The sequence below is a fragment of the Pagrus major genome, chromosome 17 (genome assembly GCF_040436345.1).
Source record: "Pagrus major chromosome 17, Pma_NU_1.0".
NCBI lineage: Eukaryota > Metazoa > Chordata > Actinopteri > Spariformes > Sparidae > Pagrus > Pagrus major.
The window spans coordinates 910,406-930,826 of record NC_133231.1 but is presented as its reverse complement, the minus strand read 5'-3'; the positions used below and the strand labels follow the sequence as shown (position 1 = coordinate 930,826).

Below are 20,421 nucleotides of genomic sequence, written 5' to 3'. Positions count from 1 at the left end.
TTGAATGGATTACTATAAAATGTGGTAAATATACTGTTGGTGCCCAGAGACAGGAAGACCCCAGCAGGTCAAAGATTTCACTCAACATGTTGTATCCTAGTGATTTTGTTGATCCCCTTTGAGCAAACTCCACTGACAGGTTGACATTTTTGTCTGAGACTCAGACGTTTAAAAACTACTGGATGGATTGCCATACAATTTAGCAATTCAAGGACCTCATTGGATGATGTTGGTGGTTCCCACCAGGTCAAAGGTTGTATTTATCCAGTGAAATATTTACTAGATTGATCACAAATTTGGGACAGATATTCATGGTCTCCAGGCATACCCTAATGACTTGGGTCATCTCTGGCTTCTCATCTAGCACCATTTTTGTTTTTGGTTTAGCACCAATATTAGCCTAGAAACACACTTAACTACCATGGTCAACATGGTGAACATTGTACCTACTTAACATTAGCATGTTAGCATTGTCATTGTGACCTTATGCTAAGATTTAGCTCAAAGTACCACAGTGGCAGTGGTACAGATTAGCCACTTACGTTTTTCCTTCTTCTTCTAGAAACAGCACAGTTCTCAACTCCAAGGTTCTGTCAGTAACAATCAAGCCCACCCCGGTTTCCCTCTCCGCTCCAGTTGTGGTTGAGTTCTCTCATCTGTACAACGTGAGTGCCTCTTGCTTTAAAGCAATTTCAGATATCAAGTAATTGTGATATTATGTTCTATTACTTGTACTCTTTCATGCTGTTCATGTGTTTTTTATGTTCATTATCTAATAGGGTACCACCAACCAGACCTGTATATCCTGGGATGAGAGCGACAGGTAAGATCCGCTACATTGATGTACCTTGATTGATATGACTCATCGCAAGCTGATCCAAAATACTATTGATTGTACTGTGGGAGTTGTAGGACCCAACATTTTGGGAGCTTGCCCCATTCTAGGAACTCAGCATCAGGATATTTCAGACTGCACATTACTATAAGGTATTACGCATGCATTGGCATGGTGCATGTAAGACAGAAGCTCTGTCGCAATTTGACATTTGTTCCAGTTTTAAGCAATGATTTTATGATTCACTTTTTTGAATCTTTTCTTTTTACCAAAATGATTTAATCAAGAAAAAAGCTTTGCTCATTGGACATCTGGATTTTTAACTTTATGACCTCACTGCCAATTGTGGCAGTGTCGCTAGCTTGGTTTGTTTTTAGCCGGAAAGCTAAGTTAGCTGGTCGCCATTCCTGAAGATTTAAAGCAATTATACCAAATTTTATTTTTATTTGAGCATGGATACTTTCTCCAGGCATTGTCCTATCGTTTCTATAAATCATACTGGAGTGGATACTGAGACCATGGCCTAAACTATATTCAGTATGGCGCTGTGTGGCTCTTGTGAACGTACCATCTCCAAGTTGATATCGGACATCTCTCAACCAAAAAACAAACTGGATGAGAGGGATAAGCTGATCCTGGGGTTTTCCAACATTGCAGCGGCCTAGTCGAAGCAGATCTCTATTCTGACCTCAGCTAACCTTAGCGGCACCCCTTTGATGGAGTCTCGCCTGCCTCACTCCCCAGTCCCTTGGTCAGGCTCAATGGCAGCTGGTGGTGACCTGGCCTCTGCATCAGTTCTGCACCTCAGGGGAGACATCTAGCCCAGTCTCTGAGCAAAACCAAAGTTCCAATCCTGCGCCACTCCATCCGAGATCCGAGACCAAGCCCTGGAGTCTGGTAGAAGGCAGCCCCTACTCAGCCCCCAGAACTACTACGACTTGAAAATAAGTTTCAGGCTTTGGAAAACTTTGGCATTCCACCTCCTCCAACTCCAAATGGATGCTGGTCTCCTGGCCCAGGTGCCACTCTGGAAGTGCCCCTGCCCTTCCCCACCGTCAGCTGCAAGAGGGCTTACCCTCCTGCAGTGTCCACCAAGGCTACGGTCCAAGCCTGTGACAAGTGTCCGAAGGAAACCCGACCAGTTCCAGACCCATATGGAACCCCCCTCTGGACTTGCGCTTGACTTGACTTGAGCTTCACCCCACGTCGCCTGAACCAGTCCGACCTTCAGTGAACACCGGCGGGGGGCATCGCCCCCTGCTGTCTTAGTGTTCATCACATGTCGCTCCTTAAGTTAAAGGCTTCCCTGGAGCCACAGTATAGGACATCATTGATGGAATTCCAAAATGCATCCAGGACCACCCTTCCATCTTAACATGTTAAACAACATGCATGAACAACGGTCTTTGAAGCTCAAAGAAGACTTCATTCACCCCATGAACATGCTGCGTGCTTGAACACTACGTAATTTCTGGCCCTACCCCTTCCTCATGCTTTGGTGCTGTCAAGTTCAGCAGTTTACGCCAGTTCCACATTTGGCTGAAAAAATATTGCAATTCAAATGCAACATTATCTATGTGGACAATTTTACTTCCTTTCAAGGAAGGCTACATTTAAGATCCTTGGCAGGCAAATCCTTTTTAATTAATGATTTCATTACATCACAACTTGATTTTATGTTGTAACTGTAAAATGGTTGCATGAAAACAGCAGAGCTGCAGTTCTTATTAAGTCCAAGCCCCCTAACTTTAATATTCTGGATGTTATTAGAGCAGGAAGAAGGGTCGCGTAGCTGTTATATTCAAAGATGTGTTCTTTTGCAAACAACTATAATTTGGTACATACAGCTCCTCTAAATATCTAAATATTTGTGTTTTATTAAATAGTAGAGCTAAAAACCACTGAAATATTCAACCATATTTTTTGATGAATTTGCTTAATTGACTTTGATTATTGTGACTGACTTTGACGGTATCATTATTACTGGTGTTTTTAACATTCATGTGGACAATCCAAATTAGCCTATAGCCATATACTGAACCTGGTTGTCTCAAAAGTTCTTAACATTTCCAATGTCACAGTCTTTGATACTGCCTTGTCTAATCATTTCTGTGTTTTATTTGATAAGTCTGTTACCATGGATACCCACACCCAGTCTGACAGAATCAAAAAACAACATTTCATTATATGTCAATAATTTTCTGGACAACTTTAATTCTAAAATCCTGAATACCATTGATGAAATTGCACCGATAGGAGAAAAATTCATTTCAGGTAAGCAAATCGGCACTGTGGAGGAATACCCCACAAGTTAGACTTCATAAACGATTATGTCGCAAAGCTAAATGGCAGAAAACCAAACTCCGAATTCACTATAACATCTACAAAGACAGTATACACAAACGGAGAACAATCAGAGAACTATAGTCCACACACACTGTTTTTTGTGGAGAAACATTGTGGAGAAACTTACCTACCAAGCGGTTTTCCACAAGGTCATGTTATGACCAAAGTCATGTTATGACCAAGGTCATGTAATGACCTTATAGACCTTTTTTCTTAGAAAAAATTAAAACGAAAAAAATGTCATTTTTCTGTCATAAATTTGAACATATTGTTTTTCATCTTAAATCTTCCACGTAATGCCTTGCTACCCTCAGAGTTTTTTGAAACGTTTTTTAACCCTTGTATGGTGTTCGGGTCTGTGGGACCCGTTTTCATTTTTTATCAAAATAAAAATGATACGATTAATTATTTTTTCAAACTCATTTTCTGTGAAGAACATATATCAGAACACATTTTCAATGACCACACACTGTACACCCCCCCTACACATTTACATTACATACAGTTGCAAAATTCAAGCACCAACACGTCTGCTCTCACATTCCCGCACATTTTACCCTCTGTCTTGCGGGAACCAATCTTTATTTAAAACAAGTAGCACTTCATAAATGTGATCTAACAAAGGTAAAGGGCAAATATTAACCATATATGCTGTTTATATTGCTTGTAATTGGGATGAAGTAAACATCTGTCGAGTATTTAACATAACATAACATTTTAACATAAAATTGTTTGATTGTGTTGAATTAAAAACCCAAAAATGCAGCAGGTCCACCAGACCCATGAACACTGGCTGAATAACAAAAATATGAACACCACACAAGGGTTAATTGCCTGGCAACAGATATACTACACATAGTCAATACTTCACTGCTTTCAGGTTTCTTCCCCAAAGCCCTCAAAACTGTAGTAATTAAGTCACTTTTAAAGAAAAGCAATTCTGGATGTATTTATACTAAAGAATTACCGGCCCATTTCAAATCTGCCCTTCATTAGCAAAATTATTGAGAAAGTTAGCAGTAAACACTTATCTTGACATTTTCCAGTTTAAACTTCATTCATTCTGGTATAGTCTGGTATAGCCCTTGTGCTATTTGACCTCACTGCTGCATTTGATATAGTTGATCACCGCATACTAATAGACAGATTACAACACTGGTTTGGTCTCTCTGGCACGGTCCTCGATTGGTTCAAGTCTTAAAGACATTTATTTTGTGTTAATTGGTAGTCTGTGGCAGAGCAAATAACAACATATAGCATCCCATAAGGGTCAATCGTTAGTCCTCTGTTTTTTAATCTTTACATACTGCCATTAACTAAAGTCATAATAACTTTTAAGGTTTCTTATCACATGTATGCAGATGATACACAAATATATGTATATCCGTGTCGCCAAACAACCACAGTCCAATAGACTCCCCACGACAATGCATTAAAAAAATTAGAAGCCGGATGCTCCAAAATGTTCTTAAGTTGAAAAAGGAAAAAAGCGAAGTAATTGTTTTTGTCTTTGTCATTGTGTTATCATGGAATCAGACTTTGATTTTAGGAGTCACATTAAATGAATTACAAAATCAGCCTTTTTCCACCTCAAAAACAATACAAAGATCAAAGACATGATTTCCAAACATGATCTGGAGAAGCTGGTACATGCATTTGTCTCCAGTAGGCTGGACTACTGCATTGGACTGTTCACAAGTCTCCCTAAGACAGCTACTAGACCGCTCCAGCTGATCCAAATTGCTGCTGCCAGGGTTGCAACAGGAACCAAAAAAGCTGAGCTTTCATTAAAATACTATTACTTGTCCATAAATCAGTGAACAGGTTAGGTCCTGGGTACTTGTCAGATCGTTTGACACAGTACAGACCTTGCATACCTCTCAGGTTGGCTGGTTCTGGATTACTGGCTGTTGCTAGAGTGAAAGCTAAACGTGGTGAAGCTGTGTTTAGGTTATGTGCCTCTCAATTGTGGAACAAATTACCAGAAGAGCTAAGATTCAAGACAGTGCTAACTACTTTTAAATCCAAGCTAAAGACCTACCTTTTTACCACTGCTTTTGATTCATTTTCTTTTATATCAAATGTATTTGTTTGTTAATTTATAAGTTTGTCTTATTATTTGTATTCTGTATGCTGTTTATTGTTTGTTTGAATTGTTATTGTTTGTACTCAGTCTGCTTGCTTTTATTGTTTTTATAACTTCTGTCTTGTGCTTTTGTCTGTGTAATCTGTAAAGAACTTTGGGTTGCCACTGGGTCTGAAATGTGCTATAGATATAAATTTGCCTTGTTCTTACCTTAATCTTATGTGGATGACTTTGTATAAGTGCAGCATGCTGAAGTAACTTAAATGTTTTTATTTTACCCTTTGATATTATATTATATGATGTGATGAACACTGTAACCTTCAAGGATCACTAGCATGGCAAAAATGGCCAGTGTTAAGTTTTTTCAGCTTTCTATTTTAGAGTTAATAAATATCTGTTCAAATTATTACATATCAGGTCAATATCACAACTGCATCATTCTGGCAAGTTGAGCGGACACTGAGCCGCCCTGATCCCGTTTGTAATTATTCAAAAGCATACTTGCTTACCCACACGTAGTCTATAGTACAAATGGTAGTTCCAGGTACTCCAAGAGGTTTTAGAGACACCATGTTCCATCTGAAAGTTCTGCTTCTGGCCACAGTGGTTTTTTTTGTTTGTTTTTTTCTTGACAAAGTCAGTGCACTGCTCCCCAGTGAAAGGTGCTGAGTGTGTTGGACAGCTCCACAGCTCATGTCTGGGAAAACGCTAACCCCACGCTATCACTGCTACGACACTGATGCAGCATGTGGAAAATTAAAAGTGTCGCTCACAGCTTTCCTCCCCCTCCAAACCCACGGATACACATCACCATGTACAACAGAGAGCAGTTCAGAGTCTACTGAGAGAAAGAGACATAGAGAGAGACTGGCAAGCATGGTAGCATCGAGAAGGAGTTAAATATACATATTGTACAGTTCAGTTTTACTGCCTCTGTGGCCAGATTCAAAGTACTACTCATTTGCTCCTTGCTCTTAAGTGTCCTATTTGTTTAAGACACGAAAATAGCGTGAGTATGTCAGAGCGTGAGCACTGAGCGTTGTGAAGAAAGAGGAAGAAAGAAAGAGGCAAACATTTTGCAGCCTTGCAATGCAGGTTTGTACATTTGCATTTAGATGGGTGTGAACACTTCTGGTAAAGAGATGAAGAGCAGAACATTCATGGCCTCAGTCAAGGGATTAAAAGAAGTTTGGCCTGGCACATATAGACCTGGAGCAAGAAAAACAGGGAAACATAGAGAAGGAAGTGATTTGGGAAAAGAAAATAAATTGAAAGGATTTTAATATGGCCGCACCCGACCTAACAATGAAGAAGAATGTAGCTTAAAAGTAACAGCTGAGACAATTTCTACAGTTATACTTGGCGCTTCCAGCAGTATTCTGTGAAATTCTACACTACCATAAACTTTATTTATCTCAAATGCAGATAGAACCAGGCCTTTATTTGAAGGCTCATATTCAAAGAATACTGTGCCATTCATGAAATAACTTAAGTGGGTTCTATTTTGCTGTTTTATTGTCCATGGAACTCAGCACTCGCTGCTCAGATATTTCACATTAAAAGGTGATAAATACAATGGTAAATTTCTTAGACCATGGTGCCCCTTTAAACAAAATTTTTATTTGAGTTTTCATGGCACCCTGAGCCACCCAAAACCTATTTTCTATCAATTTAAAATTAAATAAAATACACAATTTTTTAATAGCCAGCAGGTGTTGCAGATTTACAGATGAAAATGTATCTTGAGAAAAACAATGAATAAGTGTAAATACGGTCATATGTTACTGAAAGTGTATTTCTTGCTTTTTGTTCAAACTTAAAATGACCTTTTATTTAATGTGTACAAGCACAAACAAACAAATAAAAAAGAGACATTTTTGCAGACAAAAGAACATGTGAGCCTGATGTTGATGTGGGGATAGCCCACAGGTGCTTCTTTTTTTATGTAAGCCAGGGATGAGAGAGCCACAACACACATACAGCTTATGATAATGGGAACGTGGAACGGGAACATTTCCACATTGAATGTGCTATCGGAAATTATGGATTTGTCCTCCACAAGCAGCCAAAACCAGTCTGTTAAGCCATATTAGCCAGAGTCAGATCTTTTTCTTTCTTTGAGTTCTGTTTACTACGGGAGATTTCACCCAGTCTTTGTAATTGTTTGAATACTAGCATTCATCTGACAATCAATGGTGGATATCAGTCAGTTCAAAACTGTGTTGAAAGCAGTTTTAATGAAAAACCATGATAGATTGCGAAATGTGTGTGTTTTTAATGACACTGACCTTGGTCACCTCTTTGATGTCAGGCATAAGAAACAACATAGTAGGAGAAATAATGACAGGAAAAATAGCAAGGACAAATAATCTAATCTCTTTGTGTTTGGGTACGGGGTTGGGGCTGGGTGGAGACATGGTCTATGCTAAATTAAAATCCATCTTGGACAGCAGCTATGATTAATGAGTTAATATTTGGGGGAGAAATTGGAATCTGAGGAGGCGTCCTTGACATGTTGATAAGAACTGTGAAACAGCCTGTGCCTTCACTCGCTTTAATCTCCTGAAATCAATAACAAGAACATCAGCAGCTTCTTTCTGTCTTTCTCACTCTCACTCACACTGACATTATTACTTTGTTTTGTTTACAGTATGTCTTACCTGATGCACTATAAATACTAGGACTAAATGTGATTTGGCATTAGTCTGCTGTTGCCCTTAAGGAGGAGAGTTCAGTCTAAGATAATATCTGACAATACTGACACTCATAGGAATACACAACATGTTTGGTAGGCAGCCCCCTCTAACACCGGAGCATATAGTAGAACCACTGATCTGCTAGAGGGCAGCGTGGGAGTTTGTGGTTTGCCTCACTTAGGGGCAAAATGAACACGTGTGTACGAAATGCAGTGCTGGGGGGGCTGATAATAACGAGCTCAAAGAACAAACAGAGTAGAAAAGTGCCAGGAAGTCCACAACAGAAGGAGGTCAGGGATGGTCGACCTGTCATACAATCCCAAAGCACCAGTATTTGACAAGTTGTGAGTGAGACCTTTCTTAGAATTAGGACCTTTAAGGTATGAGAATGTGTTGGGATGGTCAGATACTTCACTCATAGGGCCTTCATCAAGGCGAGCAGGTTTTTAGTCCTGGTACCCAAACGTTACCAAGTAGTTTAAGTGCCTTAATTTTAGTGTGTGTAAGTGGACCATGCATGTTTGTTATTTCTTCTTTCACCATAGAATGAGACCATGTTGTTTTCAAGAGTAGGAGAGGCCAAACACGGCAGTGACACGTGGACTCACGACTCTATTAAACGGTTTAGTGTGATACAGGGTCCTGTTGGGCGACCTTCCCATTAGGCTTTGTTGTAGTTCATCATGCAGAGTTTTCATAAACAATTTGGGCATTTCATGCCTTTAATTAATTAATTAATTTTTTATTATGAAGTAAGGGAGGTGCACGATTAGACACTACACAGCATACATATTGTTACATATTGTTGGTGTTCTGTAGTCAACATCTTTCAAGCAATACTTCTTTGCTGTACCTGAAGAAAAAAAAAAGCCAAGCCAGTATACTGATGCAAATATGGTTGTTTATTAAAGGAAAAACAAAACGAAATTGCATTCTTGTCGGACAGGATTTGTGAGCAGTTCCATTGATCACTCTATTTAATGTTTGAAGATTCACTCTGAATGTTTTTGTCCAAAATAGTCCAGTCTCTGCATTATTTACTAATTCTTGCCACTTCCTCTCATGCGCTGCGGTCAGAGCTGGTCACAGACAACAGCCCTGCAATATTTCATAAATTATGTGTGCTGTCAAAGCAGGCCAGTTACTTTGAAAACTTAAAATCAAGATTTAAGTGGTTCTGTGTACATACTAGGACATAAATAGGACTTACATGATGTTAAACAGTCACTACAGGGCAGGTCAAAGGGGATCTTTTCAGATTGATTCAGAGGAGACAAATTCATGCGCAGGCTAGACATTGTTTACCAGACTGCAGTCACTAAATAGCCTCGCTTCTGATCATACAAATCAACCTTGCTGTCTCAGTTAGTTTACAGAGTCAGTGCTGATGTTGAGGAGCTGCCTCAATTCATCAAAGCTGCCGGAGTTAACCACTGTGGACTTTTCATCAATTACTGCAATACAATTATAGAAGAGGAGGTGAAGTTTCGGTGGGCAGGGGGCATGTTTGTTTACAAGTACTTCTGAATAGAAAGAGGCTGCATTACAGGGAACACACTGCATACATATTTCTATTCAGTGCATGCTCGTCCATTCTAACTCATATGCCAGCAAACTCACCAAATGTTTAAGTGCACAGGACATTGATAAATAAGCAGGAATCACTTCCCTACATTCCCGACATCATGTGTCAGAGTTTCAATTTCTGAGAGTGTTCCCTTATCTAGTCTCAATCCAGCTGAATCAGTTTGCCTAGTCATGTGTTTGACTGATGCATCCCCTCATTTAAAAACATGACATGACATATTTAGCTGCTAGGTAAATGACAACAATGAGCTTTAAAAGGCAAAAATGGAGTTGAGGGACAGAGTTGGTGATAATTGTGGGTGTCACAATAAGGGAGACTTTCCACCTTAAACACATACATATTTGATCAAATTTTGATATCCAAATATTGACTGTGCAACCTTATATATGCTTGAAATTTTTTTTATTTCCTTTCTCAATAAGCAATAGAAATTGATTTAGACTGTAAGAGTGAGTTAATATATTGATTGGCAGTATTACAGTAAAGCTGATAAGCTGTGTACTGTATTTCCTTATCTTGTTATATTGAAATGTAAAAATCGCTTCCTTAAAGTAATGGGACTTTAAAATTGAAGCAGCAGAGGCTAAAATATACTGACTTAAAGTCCCTATAGTATATGGGTCAACTCTCAAAAACCCTGGATCTTACAATCCATATAATGCAACTTGACATGTCCCCCGTTTGTAATGCAGGGTTTCTGTTGTGTTGTCAAGCCCCTGGAGATAACCCTGATGACATCATCAGCCTTATTTTCACAGGCTTCCTCCCTATGACTATTCAACTCATATAGGCAAATATAGTTGAGCAGGACAAATAGGTTCCCATGTACCCAGACAACATTTTTTGTGACCTGTTTTTTTAGGGCCCTAATGGTGTCTAGTTAAGAATCCCCAATTGGCCCAATAGGTCAGTCTCTTTCGATAAAGGTATTTACATGAGGCTGTATTTATTCTGATTGGACTATTACTGCAATTAGTGTGGTAGTAGAGTCCATGTATACCCATCTTATGTCAGTTGGAGTCATTGCCATCCATTTAATAATTATCACTAAAGAGTGGTTTGTATGTTAATGACCTTTCAGTTTGACTTATGGTGCCAATTGAATTATATGAAAAAGTGGGTTCATTGTCTTTGTATGTTGTCTGCTTCCGAAAAAAAAAAAAAACAGGTGACAAAAAAATGTCATGCGGGTACATGGGAACCTATTTTGTCATGCTGGACTAGTATAAAATCTGTACATTGCATATTTAAATTAAATTCATATTATTCTCCAATGTTAAGACTCATAGTCAGCATGCAAATTTTAACAGTAATAAATAAAGCCAAAGTGGCATTTTTAAAGTTAGTTCAGATATTTGCTGAACTGATCCAACACATTCACTCTTAATCTTTACATTTTGCAGTGTCACAGATAATCCCTATATGTATATATGATCTTGTAACCCGACCACTAAGCACCAAGCAGAAGCCCTCCCCTTACAGCTTTTTGCATAAGAGCCCATGTTTAAATATTTCCTCTGTGCTGACAGACTGCTTTTCATCCATGTGGCCTGTTCTTGGCAGAGGACATTCTTCCATGCAGGGCTGCTGGACCAGCACCTAAATTATCCAATTAGACGGTGGGGCAAGACTGTCTGCAGGCCTCTGTGTGGCTCACACAGAGGCCTAATCACATCAGCCATACAGAGAAACTGCACTGAGTCTTAATATATTGGATTTCTGTTAGAGGTGATGTGCTAATGTCAGCACTGAGTCACCTCATGGGGCTAACACAGACACACACAGACACACACACACACAAACACAACACATACACAAACAACCCAACACATTCTGTAGTCTATATTTCTGTTTAAAGTTAAGAGACTAATGGATATGTGAGGGTGTGACTGTTAAATATTCTTGGTGGCTCTTTTTGGGTTTTTGTTGGGTTGTTGTAAGAGGTAATAAATTAAAGGACAAGTCTGACTAAATGCACACACAAGAAATCTAGTGTTCATACAGGTTAAAAAGGGTTTGACTGGTTTGATTGGTAAAATCATATGCTATGGCCTTCACAGTCACCAGCTCTCAGCCCAGCTAAACACCTATGGCAGGTTTTGGAGTGATAGCACTCAAATCGAATTAAAAACAAATCAAATGTATTTATAAAGCTCAAAATCACAATCACACAGCCGCAGTGGGCTTTAGAATCTGTACAGTGAATGACGTGCTCTGCCGTTATACCCTTGATTCAACACACAGGAAGAATCAATGGAAAGCCAGCAACCAATAGCCAGAATAAATATTGACAGTGTTTGTTTCTGTAAACCAAGGATATATTGGAATTTACAGTACTCTATATTATGTTCCAACTTTACGTTTCTTTAGGTTCAATTCTTTAAACTTCATGTTGTGACAATGTCGTGCTTATGGTCTGGTTAGGTTTATGCACAAAAGCCCAATGGTTACACCCAGCTGTAAATTTACCACCCCTCCACCTCCTGACATGAAATCAGCATATATAATGTTAACATGACATGACACGTATTATAGTGTGAAGTACAAATGTGAAGGCATCTGTGGTATGTAAAATGCCAACGTTTGAATCTGAGAGCTGGGCTGGGCGAGGAGTAATGAAGCTGTTCATGGCAGAATTACAACTTCCTAATACACTTTATGTTGGGTTTTTGTTTTAATTTGGCACACAATTGTATTTATTATTGACTTTAAACCAAATATCCCAGGTTTGGGTAAAAGAGGTTTTCCCTCCTAATCACTGCAGTTGGCCGCATTATGTGCCAGTTTGATTGAGGCACTGTTACGTTTCTGTCATGATTCCAATGTCCACTGAAAGCCTCTCAGGAATGTCTTCTTCTGTGCTTCAGCAGCCAAATTTCAAAATGATTATTATGCACACCATTTTTGTGGTTTTATTTCCTGTTTATTAAATATTAACAGAAAATGCAATGCTTTACTTTATGGATCTGAACAAGTTCTGAATTATTTCCAAGGTTTACTGTAATCTGGCAGTGATTCTAGGAAAAGCAGAGACAGCTCTGTGAAGGAACGACTACATTTTCACAAAATCATTTAAGAACCTTTGTACTTTATATATGTTGAATTGCGTTAAGACAAATTTCACATTTTCAGCTGACCTACCATACACTGACTTTAAAAATTCAAATTTACGCTGCATTTCAATGGAAAGAATGAACTGAAAGTGCTCCATATGCCTAGTACATTCTGCAGAAGAAGTATATCATTCCTTCTCCTGCTTCAAAGATGGTGGACGATAAGTGACATAAAAACAACAAAATGAGTTCAGTTTTATGTGCATAATGACAAGTCAAATACAAGTGAAACACATCATTAGTATAGCCATTTATATACACCAAAAAGCCACAACATTAAAACCACTGACAGGTGAAGTAAGTATTATTGCCCATCTTCTTACAATCAAAAGTTCTGCTGAGAAACCTTGGGCCCTTGAATTCCTGTGGATGACACTTGACACCCACTACCGGCCCCAAACAATGTTGCACACCAAGTACACCTTTTCGTGGCAATGGCACTCCCAAATGGCAGTGGATCCCCTCAGCAAGACAATGCGCTCTGCAACACTGCCAAAACAGTTCAGAAACAGTCCGCGGAATGTGACAAAGAGGTCAAGGTGTCGAATTGGCCTCCAAATTCGGATCTCAATCAGTTTGAGCATCCATGGGATGCGCTGGAACAAGTCCCATCTATGTAGGTCCCAAAGTAGATCGGACTTGGCTCTGACCCGTTGGGGAATGGACACAGGCCCTCTGAGGGTGTTTTGTGGTGTCTGGCCCCAGGGCATTGGCAGTGGATCCTCTGAGTCCTGTGGGTTATGAGGTGGGGCCTCCTTGGATCAGATTTGTTCTGGTACCTCCCACAGATGCTCAATTGGATTGGGATCTGAGGAATTTGGAGGCCAGGTCCTTGCCTTGAGCTCTTTGTCATGTTCCTCTGGCCATTGCTGAATAGTTTTTGCAGTGTTGCAGGAAGGATTGTCCTGCTAGGGGGAGCACTGCCAGCAGGGAGTGCAGCTGCGGTGAGAGGTTGTACTTGGTCTGCAACACTGTTTGGGTGGGTGATTCGTGTCCATTGGCATCCGCATGAATGCCAGGTCTCAAGGCTTCCCAGCAGAACATTGCATTGTAACGAGATAATCAATGTTTTTCACTTCACCTGTCAGTGGTTTTAATGTTGTGGCTGATCGGGTACATTTATAGGTTAATTTCACGTGTCAGAAACTTGAGTTGGTCAAGCAAAGACAAAGCTGGGTGTAAACATAGTGGAGCAAACACTGGCACACTGACTGGAATGGCAGTACTGTTTTTGGCAGTCATATTTGAAGCTGCAACGTGACTGAGCTTTTTGGGGGTTACTGGACTTGATGTATAATTTGATGCAGATGTAGTACTCTAAATAAGCCTGCATTCTGTGGGTACTCACGGTAAATCTGAAGCACTTACAGACAGAGAAGATTCCTAAGGTCATGTCTTGACAACCAACATGTGGCAACTGCTCATCTCCCATATCAATGCTGTGTCACACCTGTTCACAACTTTATTCATAATTCAGTAAACTACATCTTTATAAGAAATCAATTCACAAACTGCAATAAAATGATGATTACACAGAAGCAAGTGTTGTGTAAAGAATGTATCATCTTCAGACTGATGGTGGAGATTTGATATGATACATAGATACAGAATACGCCCAGAAATGTTTGCTCTATACGACCTGACCTGCCCATGAAGCCAGTTATACTAAGTTAGAAAAAATGAAACAGAATTTTCCGAGTCAGACCCATGTAACAACATTTACTTAAAACATTGACTCATTGCTTGATCCTTTATTTGATTATCCTTTGTGAAGCCTGAATTCATTCTATAGATTTCTCAGAGCTTTCAAAAAAGCAGCGTGATGATTGACATTTCAAGTGCTTGCTATTGTCAGTTCCTGACAAATTAATTTGGATTCCATGGCCGGAGTGCAAGTTTGAGTCAAAACATCCATGCGGCTCAATCAAGTCAATGTAAATTCAAGTCAATCAAGTGGCTGTAAATTTGTGCAAGGCAAACTGAAGTCTGTTGCCTGTTGCTGCCTGTTCTTAATTCATAACACTTGGTTGCTTTTTCATCAATTTTACTTATTTACTGAATTTCTCTGTGCACTGAAGCAGAGTAATGTAAGGTCAGTCTGTGTCAGAAGCCCAGTCAAATGGAGCTTTTCTGTCTAATTGTAAAAGGTGTCAAATTGCGAAACCTGACAGCTGCTTTGATTCACCAACAAAACATCTAATAAACCTTTTACACCAATGACCTGCTTTGTACAAACAGAACGTTTTTGTTTTTTTTCTGCTGCTGTGTGGCTTTTAACTACTTAGATTGTGGTTAGTTATGCTTGTTATGCTTTTACAAATGATTCAATAATACTATACAAAATATAACTGTGATAGTGCATTACTCAATATACAATAAAGAAACACATTTTCTACAGGAAATAATACCAATGTCATCCAAATGATTTTAATCTAGAACTCTACTATCAATTTCTAATTTGGAAGACCAGTCCACAAGGAAAAGAGTTTCACAATAAATTGAATATGTGGAAATACAGAAACAAAAAAAAAACTAACATTAAGTCAATATTATACTCAGTCAAAGCTGTAAAATACACTGTTTCTAAATTTCATTTCAACGTTAAGCTCAGTGACAAAAGCAACAAAATGTGGGTTGTGTCAGACCCCAGCTGCCAACCCAAAATGAAGTTACTTTCTCTAGAAAGTTACATTTTGTTGCTTTAAGTCAAAATTATGAATAAGTAAGGCAAACCTTTAACTAAGATACAAAGTATCATATACTGCTGAACCATCATTTCGTGATTATGACTTATTTTTAATCATTCCTAACTGTTCTTCATCATTTTTTGAGTGTCAATGAGCTGCTGCAGCACCTTATCCAAACACATTTCATATACCATTAACATTCACAGTAACAATAGCAGACATTGAACTCTTTCTAGTGGCTTATGAATGTTTCTAAAACATATTTCCCTTTTCAAATGTGCTCTAAGACACTGTGAGTAAAGCAATGAAGCCGATTCCTCTTTAACAGGCCTATTCCACAGCCAACACTTTGAGTCATCACAACAGCAAAAGCACATGTATAGTTAATACCATTAATAATGGGTCCATTCCATCTAAGTGCTGTTCAATACTTTCGCCTTAAACTGGCAAAATGCAGCCATTATCAATTACACGTGTCTTTTCCTACTGTGATATGATCTACAGTCAGGTGTCAGCAGGTGTGATTGATTGTTACCATGGAAACACAGCTCTCATGGTTCCCACTCAGGCTTTGTCTTTGTTAAATTCATTAACACAAAAATAACAGTGTCCTTGATAGATGCAGAGGTTACCATGTTGGTAGCAGTCATTCCCAGCATTCATCAGTGCCACATCACAGGCTGTGGTGTAACTTTTTTTAATAGGCTTATAAATGGTATTATTTAAAAAACATGTCAAGGTCAAATGTCAAAAAACAGGGTGTTAATAAAGAGAGGACTAATAATATTATGGGTAATACTCATTTATAAATAGTACCTTTTTTCAGTAGTTAGTAATAGTACTTAATTAGCCGAACACTACTACTGCTATAATAATAATAATAATAGTAGTAGTAATAATAATAATAATGATAATAATAATAACAATAATAATAATAATAATAATAATAACAATAGTAATACTAATACCACTAATAATAATAACAATAATAATAATAATAATAATAATAATAATAATAATAATAATAACAATAATAACAATGGTAATAGCATTAATAATATAATATTATGCTTATGATTATTATTAGTATTATAGATCCTCGGGGCTGTTAGCAGTGTGTTGGTAGAATGTGTCCGTGCAGGGACCTGCAGCACGCCGCTTCACAGCCTCCTCATCACCGCGTTCACTTCGCTCTCTGCGCCTCTCTTCTGCCTGCGACCGGCGGAGCTGTAAAGTGGATGAAATAGCCGGTGTAACGCGCTGGGATTTGAATCGCTTTCTTTGGCTTTTGCCGGGGCTGCCTCTACATTCACCGCATCGCTTCTGTGTGTGTGTGTGTGTGTGTGTGTGTGTGTGTGTGTGTCCGTGTGCGTGTGTGTGTATTTTTCTCCCGTGCAGCTCCTCTCTGCTGGGATCTTGGTCTGCCAGGGGCTGCAAAGCCGTGCTAGTCGACTCATTCAGAACCAAATGCGTGTGTGACAGACTGTCCACCTTCGCCATTTTAGCACGGCTAAATCCCGAAATGGTAAGTCCGACAACCTCCCTTGACTTCGTTGACGTTAAAGCTATCGGAGACGGTGTGTTTTTGTGGGGTTTTATGTGAATGCATCAGCTGTATTTTTTTTTTTTTTTTTTTGAAAAGGGCGTCATTGTCATTACATATCAACAGATCCTCCCTCTCTCCCCCCACCTTCCCTCTATCTCTCTTGACATGCCAAAGCCATGCTGCAAAACGTTCTTATAGTATTGTCAAGGAAAGGATTTTATTTATTTATTAATTTTATGTGGGGAGGGGGGTCTTTATTCATGGTGCACTAGAAGGAGATGGGTTGTGTGTGCCAAGAGGAAATGCTCACAGGAAGGGCAGCAGTGTGCTAACCTGTGCATTAAGATGGTGGTGATCACTGTCAGATATTCATCATAGTTACAGCTAATGATCATACCTGCATGCAGCCCCCCCACCTTCACCTTTCCTCCCATGTGAACACTAACAATTGTTGTTCATATTAGCATATTTTAACATACTAGACTGTCAATGGTGTCTCCATGGTTACCAGGCCCTACGGAGAAGGTGCTGGATGGCATTCCAATGTGAAAAAAAGGACACACTTCAATAAGAGTGGAGCTACAGTAGCTAACAGAACACGGTCCCCTTCCATTGTGTCTGCAGCTGGACACAGCGAGCCAGCAGTGATAATGAAATGTCTGTTAATATCTCAGCACTATACCAGTGACTCAAACGTGCCCCAGTTTCTTTGGGGAAAGGGCAGTGTCTTTGTGGGGAATTTTCATTCAGTGTGATTAGTTATTATTAGACTGGAAATTGCCTCGGAAGCAGTTTGTGCACTAGTTGCCCTGGTAACAGCATGGGCACCAACCGAGGCTTTCTTAAAGACATAGTAAGCAGTGTGCTGCCTGCATGGCCTAAAAGGGAGGATAGGCCAGGGAACCAGTGGATTACACAGATGAAACATCTTGGCTTGACCACCTTGAGTTCAGCATTTTTCTAATCTGTTTGTTTAAGATATTTGTGGTTATGATTGAAGCAGAGGACCAAAAGGAATGGGTGTGAGTGAAGGTGCTGTACACTTTGATGGCTTCTGCACTGAATATGCCAGTCGTCATGCTGATGGGCTGCAGTGGTGTGATCCATTTGTGCTTTGTGCTCTCAGTGCTGAGATGATTAGATCATCAATTAATTAGTTGACTAACAGAGTGTGTCAAAGACAATTTAAGGAATAACATTTGATGGACATTCTTTAGCATGGATATTCTTTAGCCCCCCTCAGGGGGGCACCAAAGATCACAGGGGGTATGTGAGACTTTGTCTGCTTTGAGGTTGTCAAAAAATGTTTTTGATTTGGATGTTAACATTAAATCATAATAACTTACTTTATACAAGAGTCTGTTTAAACACAATTTAAAAATGTAAAATTTTTGGTCCTCACTCAGTACGCTAACGTACTTAGTAGGCCACACCTCTGTGACCTCTCAACCTGTGACCCATGCTGTCAATCCGTGTTGTCTGGTCAGCTAGCTAGCTCATCCTTGTCTTTCATGCAGTCAGAGCATCACTATTTTATGAATGAAACAAAATGTGTGAGAAACGTAAAAGTGCTGATGACTCATTAATATCAAAAAAGAAAGCAAGGCTATATCTTGATAGTTACCTTAACTTCGGTTTTATTGAAGGACATCTTGGCCAGAATGTGTCTTTTGTGGCGAGATGCTAGCTAATGACAGCATGAAGCCAGGCAAAATGAAACACCACCACGAAACAAAACACCAGGAGACTATTGGTGAAGGTCAGGACTTTTTGGAGAAGAAAAAGCAGTATACTTTCAAAAAGATCCACGGACATCAGAAAGGCATTTGAAAGAGCAGGCAGTGATTTACACAGAGTCACGGAGGCGTCATTTCAGTGTTCGCTGTTAATTGCCAAGGCTAAAAAGCTGCACAATATTGGAAAACCGAAGTTAAGGTAGCTGTCAAGATATAGCCTTACATTCTTTTTTTAACTTTTTTCTTTTTTTTTATATTGAGCTTGCTGTCCTTCAAGCCTATTCGGTGTCAAAGAAATATTTCCAGGAGAATGGATATAAAAAGTTTGGGATAGTCAAAGGACACGCTGTTGCACCCAGACTGGCCAAACACGCAGTTACAAGGGTTATTCTCCCATTCAGCACTATGTACCAGTCTGAGACAGCCTTCAGCGCCCTTGTAACAATAAAAACAAAGGCCTGTAACAGGCTCGATGTCCTCCAGGACTTAAGGCTGGCTGTCACTAGCATCACACTTGACATTTCATCCCTGGTCAGAGGTATGCAAGTCCAAGGTCATCATTAGTTTATGAATGAACAGGATGACAGTAAAAAAACAAAGTAAGAAGTTATTGATTGGTATTGTTACTTTTAGAGCCAAATTAACACACAGCTTTTCTTAGATACAAGTAGGGGGGGCTCCAAGGAAAAATGAGTTGGGAACCACTGCTTTAGCAAACAGCCAGAGTCAGGTTAGCCTAGCATAGCATAAAGACTAGAAGCAGGGGGAAACAGTTAGCATGGCTCTGTTCAAATTTCAATAGCAGTACTTTTAAAGCCTTGTTGTATCCTGTTTGTGTGGACAAACAGAAGTGTAGAGATGTCATGTTAGGAGAAGAGAAGCATAGAAGTACTAAACCGATGGATATGGATATCCATCGGTCTAGTACTTCTATGCAACATCTTTAGTTAGTGCAAAGGTAAGAGATCAGCTCTTATTTTTTCAGGGTTCATACAGATTATTAGAAATCAAGAAGACCAATAACTGATATGTGGAACCAACACACATTTGCAGTAAAAATACAAATCTTCCTAATTTAGAGCAGCCAGTGATGGAATGTAACTAACTACAATTTACTCAAATACTGCACTTAAGTACATACCTCCTATGTTTTGAGGTAAAGATCATTTCCACTTTTTATTACTTTATACTTCCACTCAATTACATTTATTTGATAACTTTAGTCAGTAGTTACTTTGCAGATTCAGATCCTTCAGTGTTGATAGGCATATTGCTTGTGACGAGTAACTAATCAAATAGTGTTGTGGGCAGGACATTGAGTGAGACCACAGAGCTGATCCCAAGAATCGATAACTACCTGCTTCTCATGGCCGATACTGATAACATAACTGATCATTTAACATATATTTTAAAAATATTTCTTCTTCTTCTTCTTCTTCTTCTTCTTCTTCTTCTTCTTCTTCTTCTTCTCTGTGCCACCTACTGTTGAAGTTTGTAAATACTGCTCTTGTTGAGTCAATGAAAGCAATTTGGATTCATATTGTGGGCCCTATTATCTAGAATTTCACCAATACCAATTAATAGCTGTTAAAATAAGTTTCACATTAATTCCTTGGTCTGATATGTATCATTAGAAAGAAAGCTGCATCAGAGCCAAAGTATGGTATTTTTAAATTAATTTTGGTTGGTTTTGGTATTGGTCTCAAACCATCCCTGTGGATACACCGTCACTGTGCCTGGCTGTTGCTCACCAAGACATAGTTCCACAATGCATGCAACATCCCCTTG

The 20,421-nt window shown here is 39.2% G+C and overlaps 1 protein-coding gene across 1 annotated transcript in view; it reads left to right on the top strand.

The window, feature by feature from the left end:
• The window catches only part of adgrb1a (adhesion G protein-coupled receptor B1a), a 156,641-nt gene that overhangs the window by 84,605 nt on the left and 51,615 nt on the right, over positions 1-20,421 (top strand). Inside the window, exons 15-17 of the mRNA XM_073485293.1 lie at positions 563-665; positions 780-823; positions 16,750-16,876. Coding sequence (XP_073341394.1) covers positions 563-665; positions 780-823; positions 16,750-16,876 — 274 coding nt within the window. The remainder of the gene's footprint in view (positions 1-562; positions 666-779; positions 824-16,749; positions 16,877-20,421) is intronic.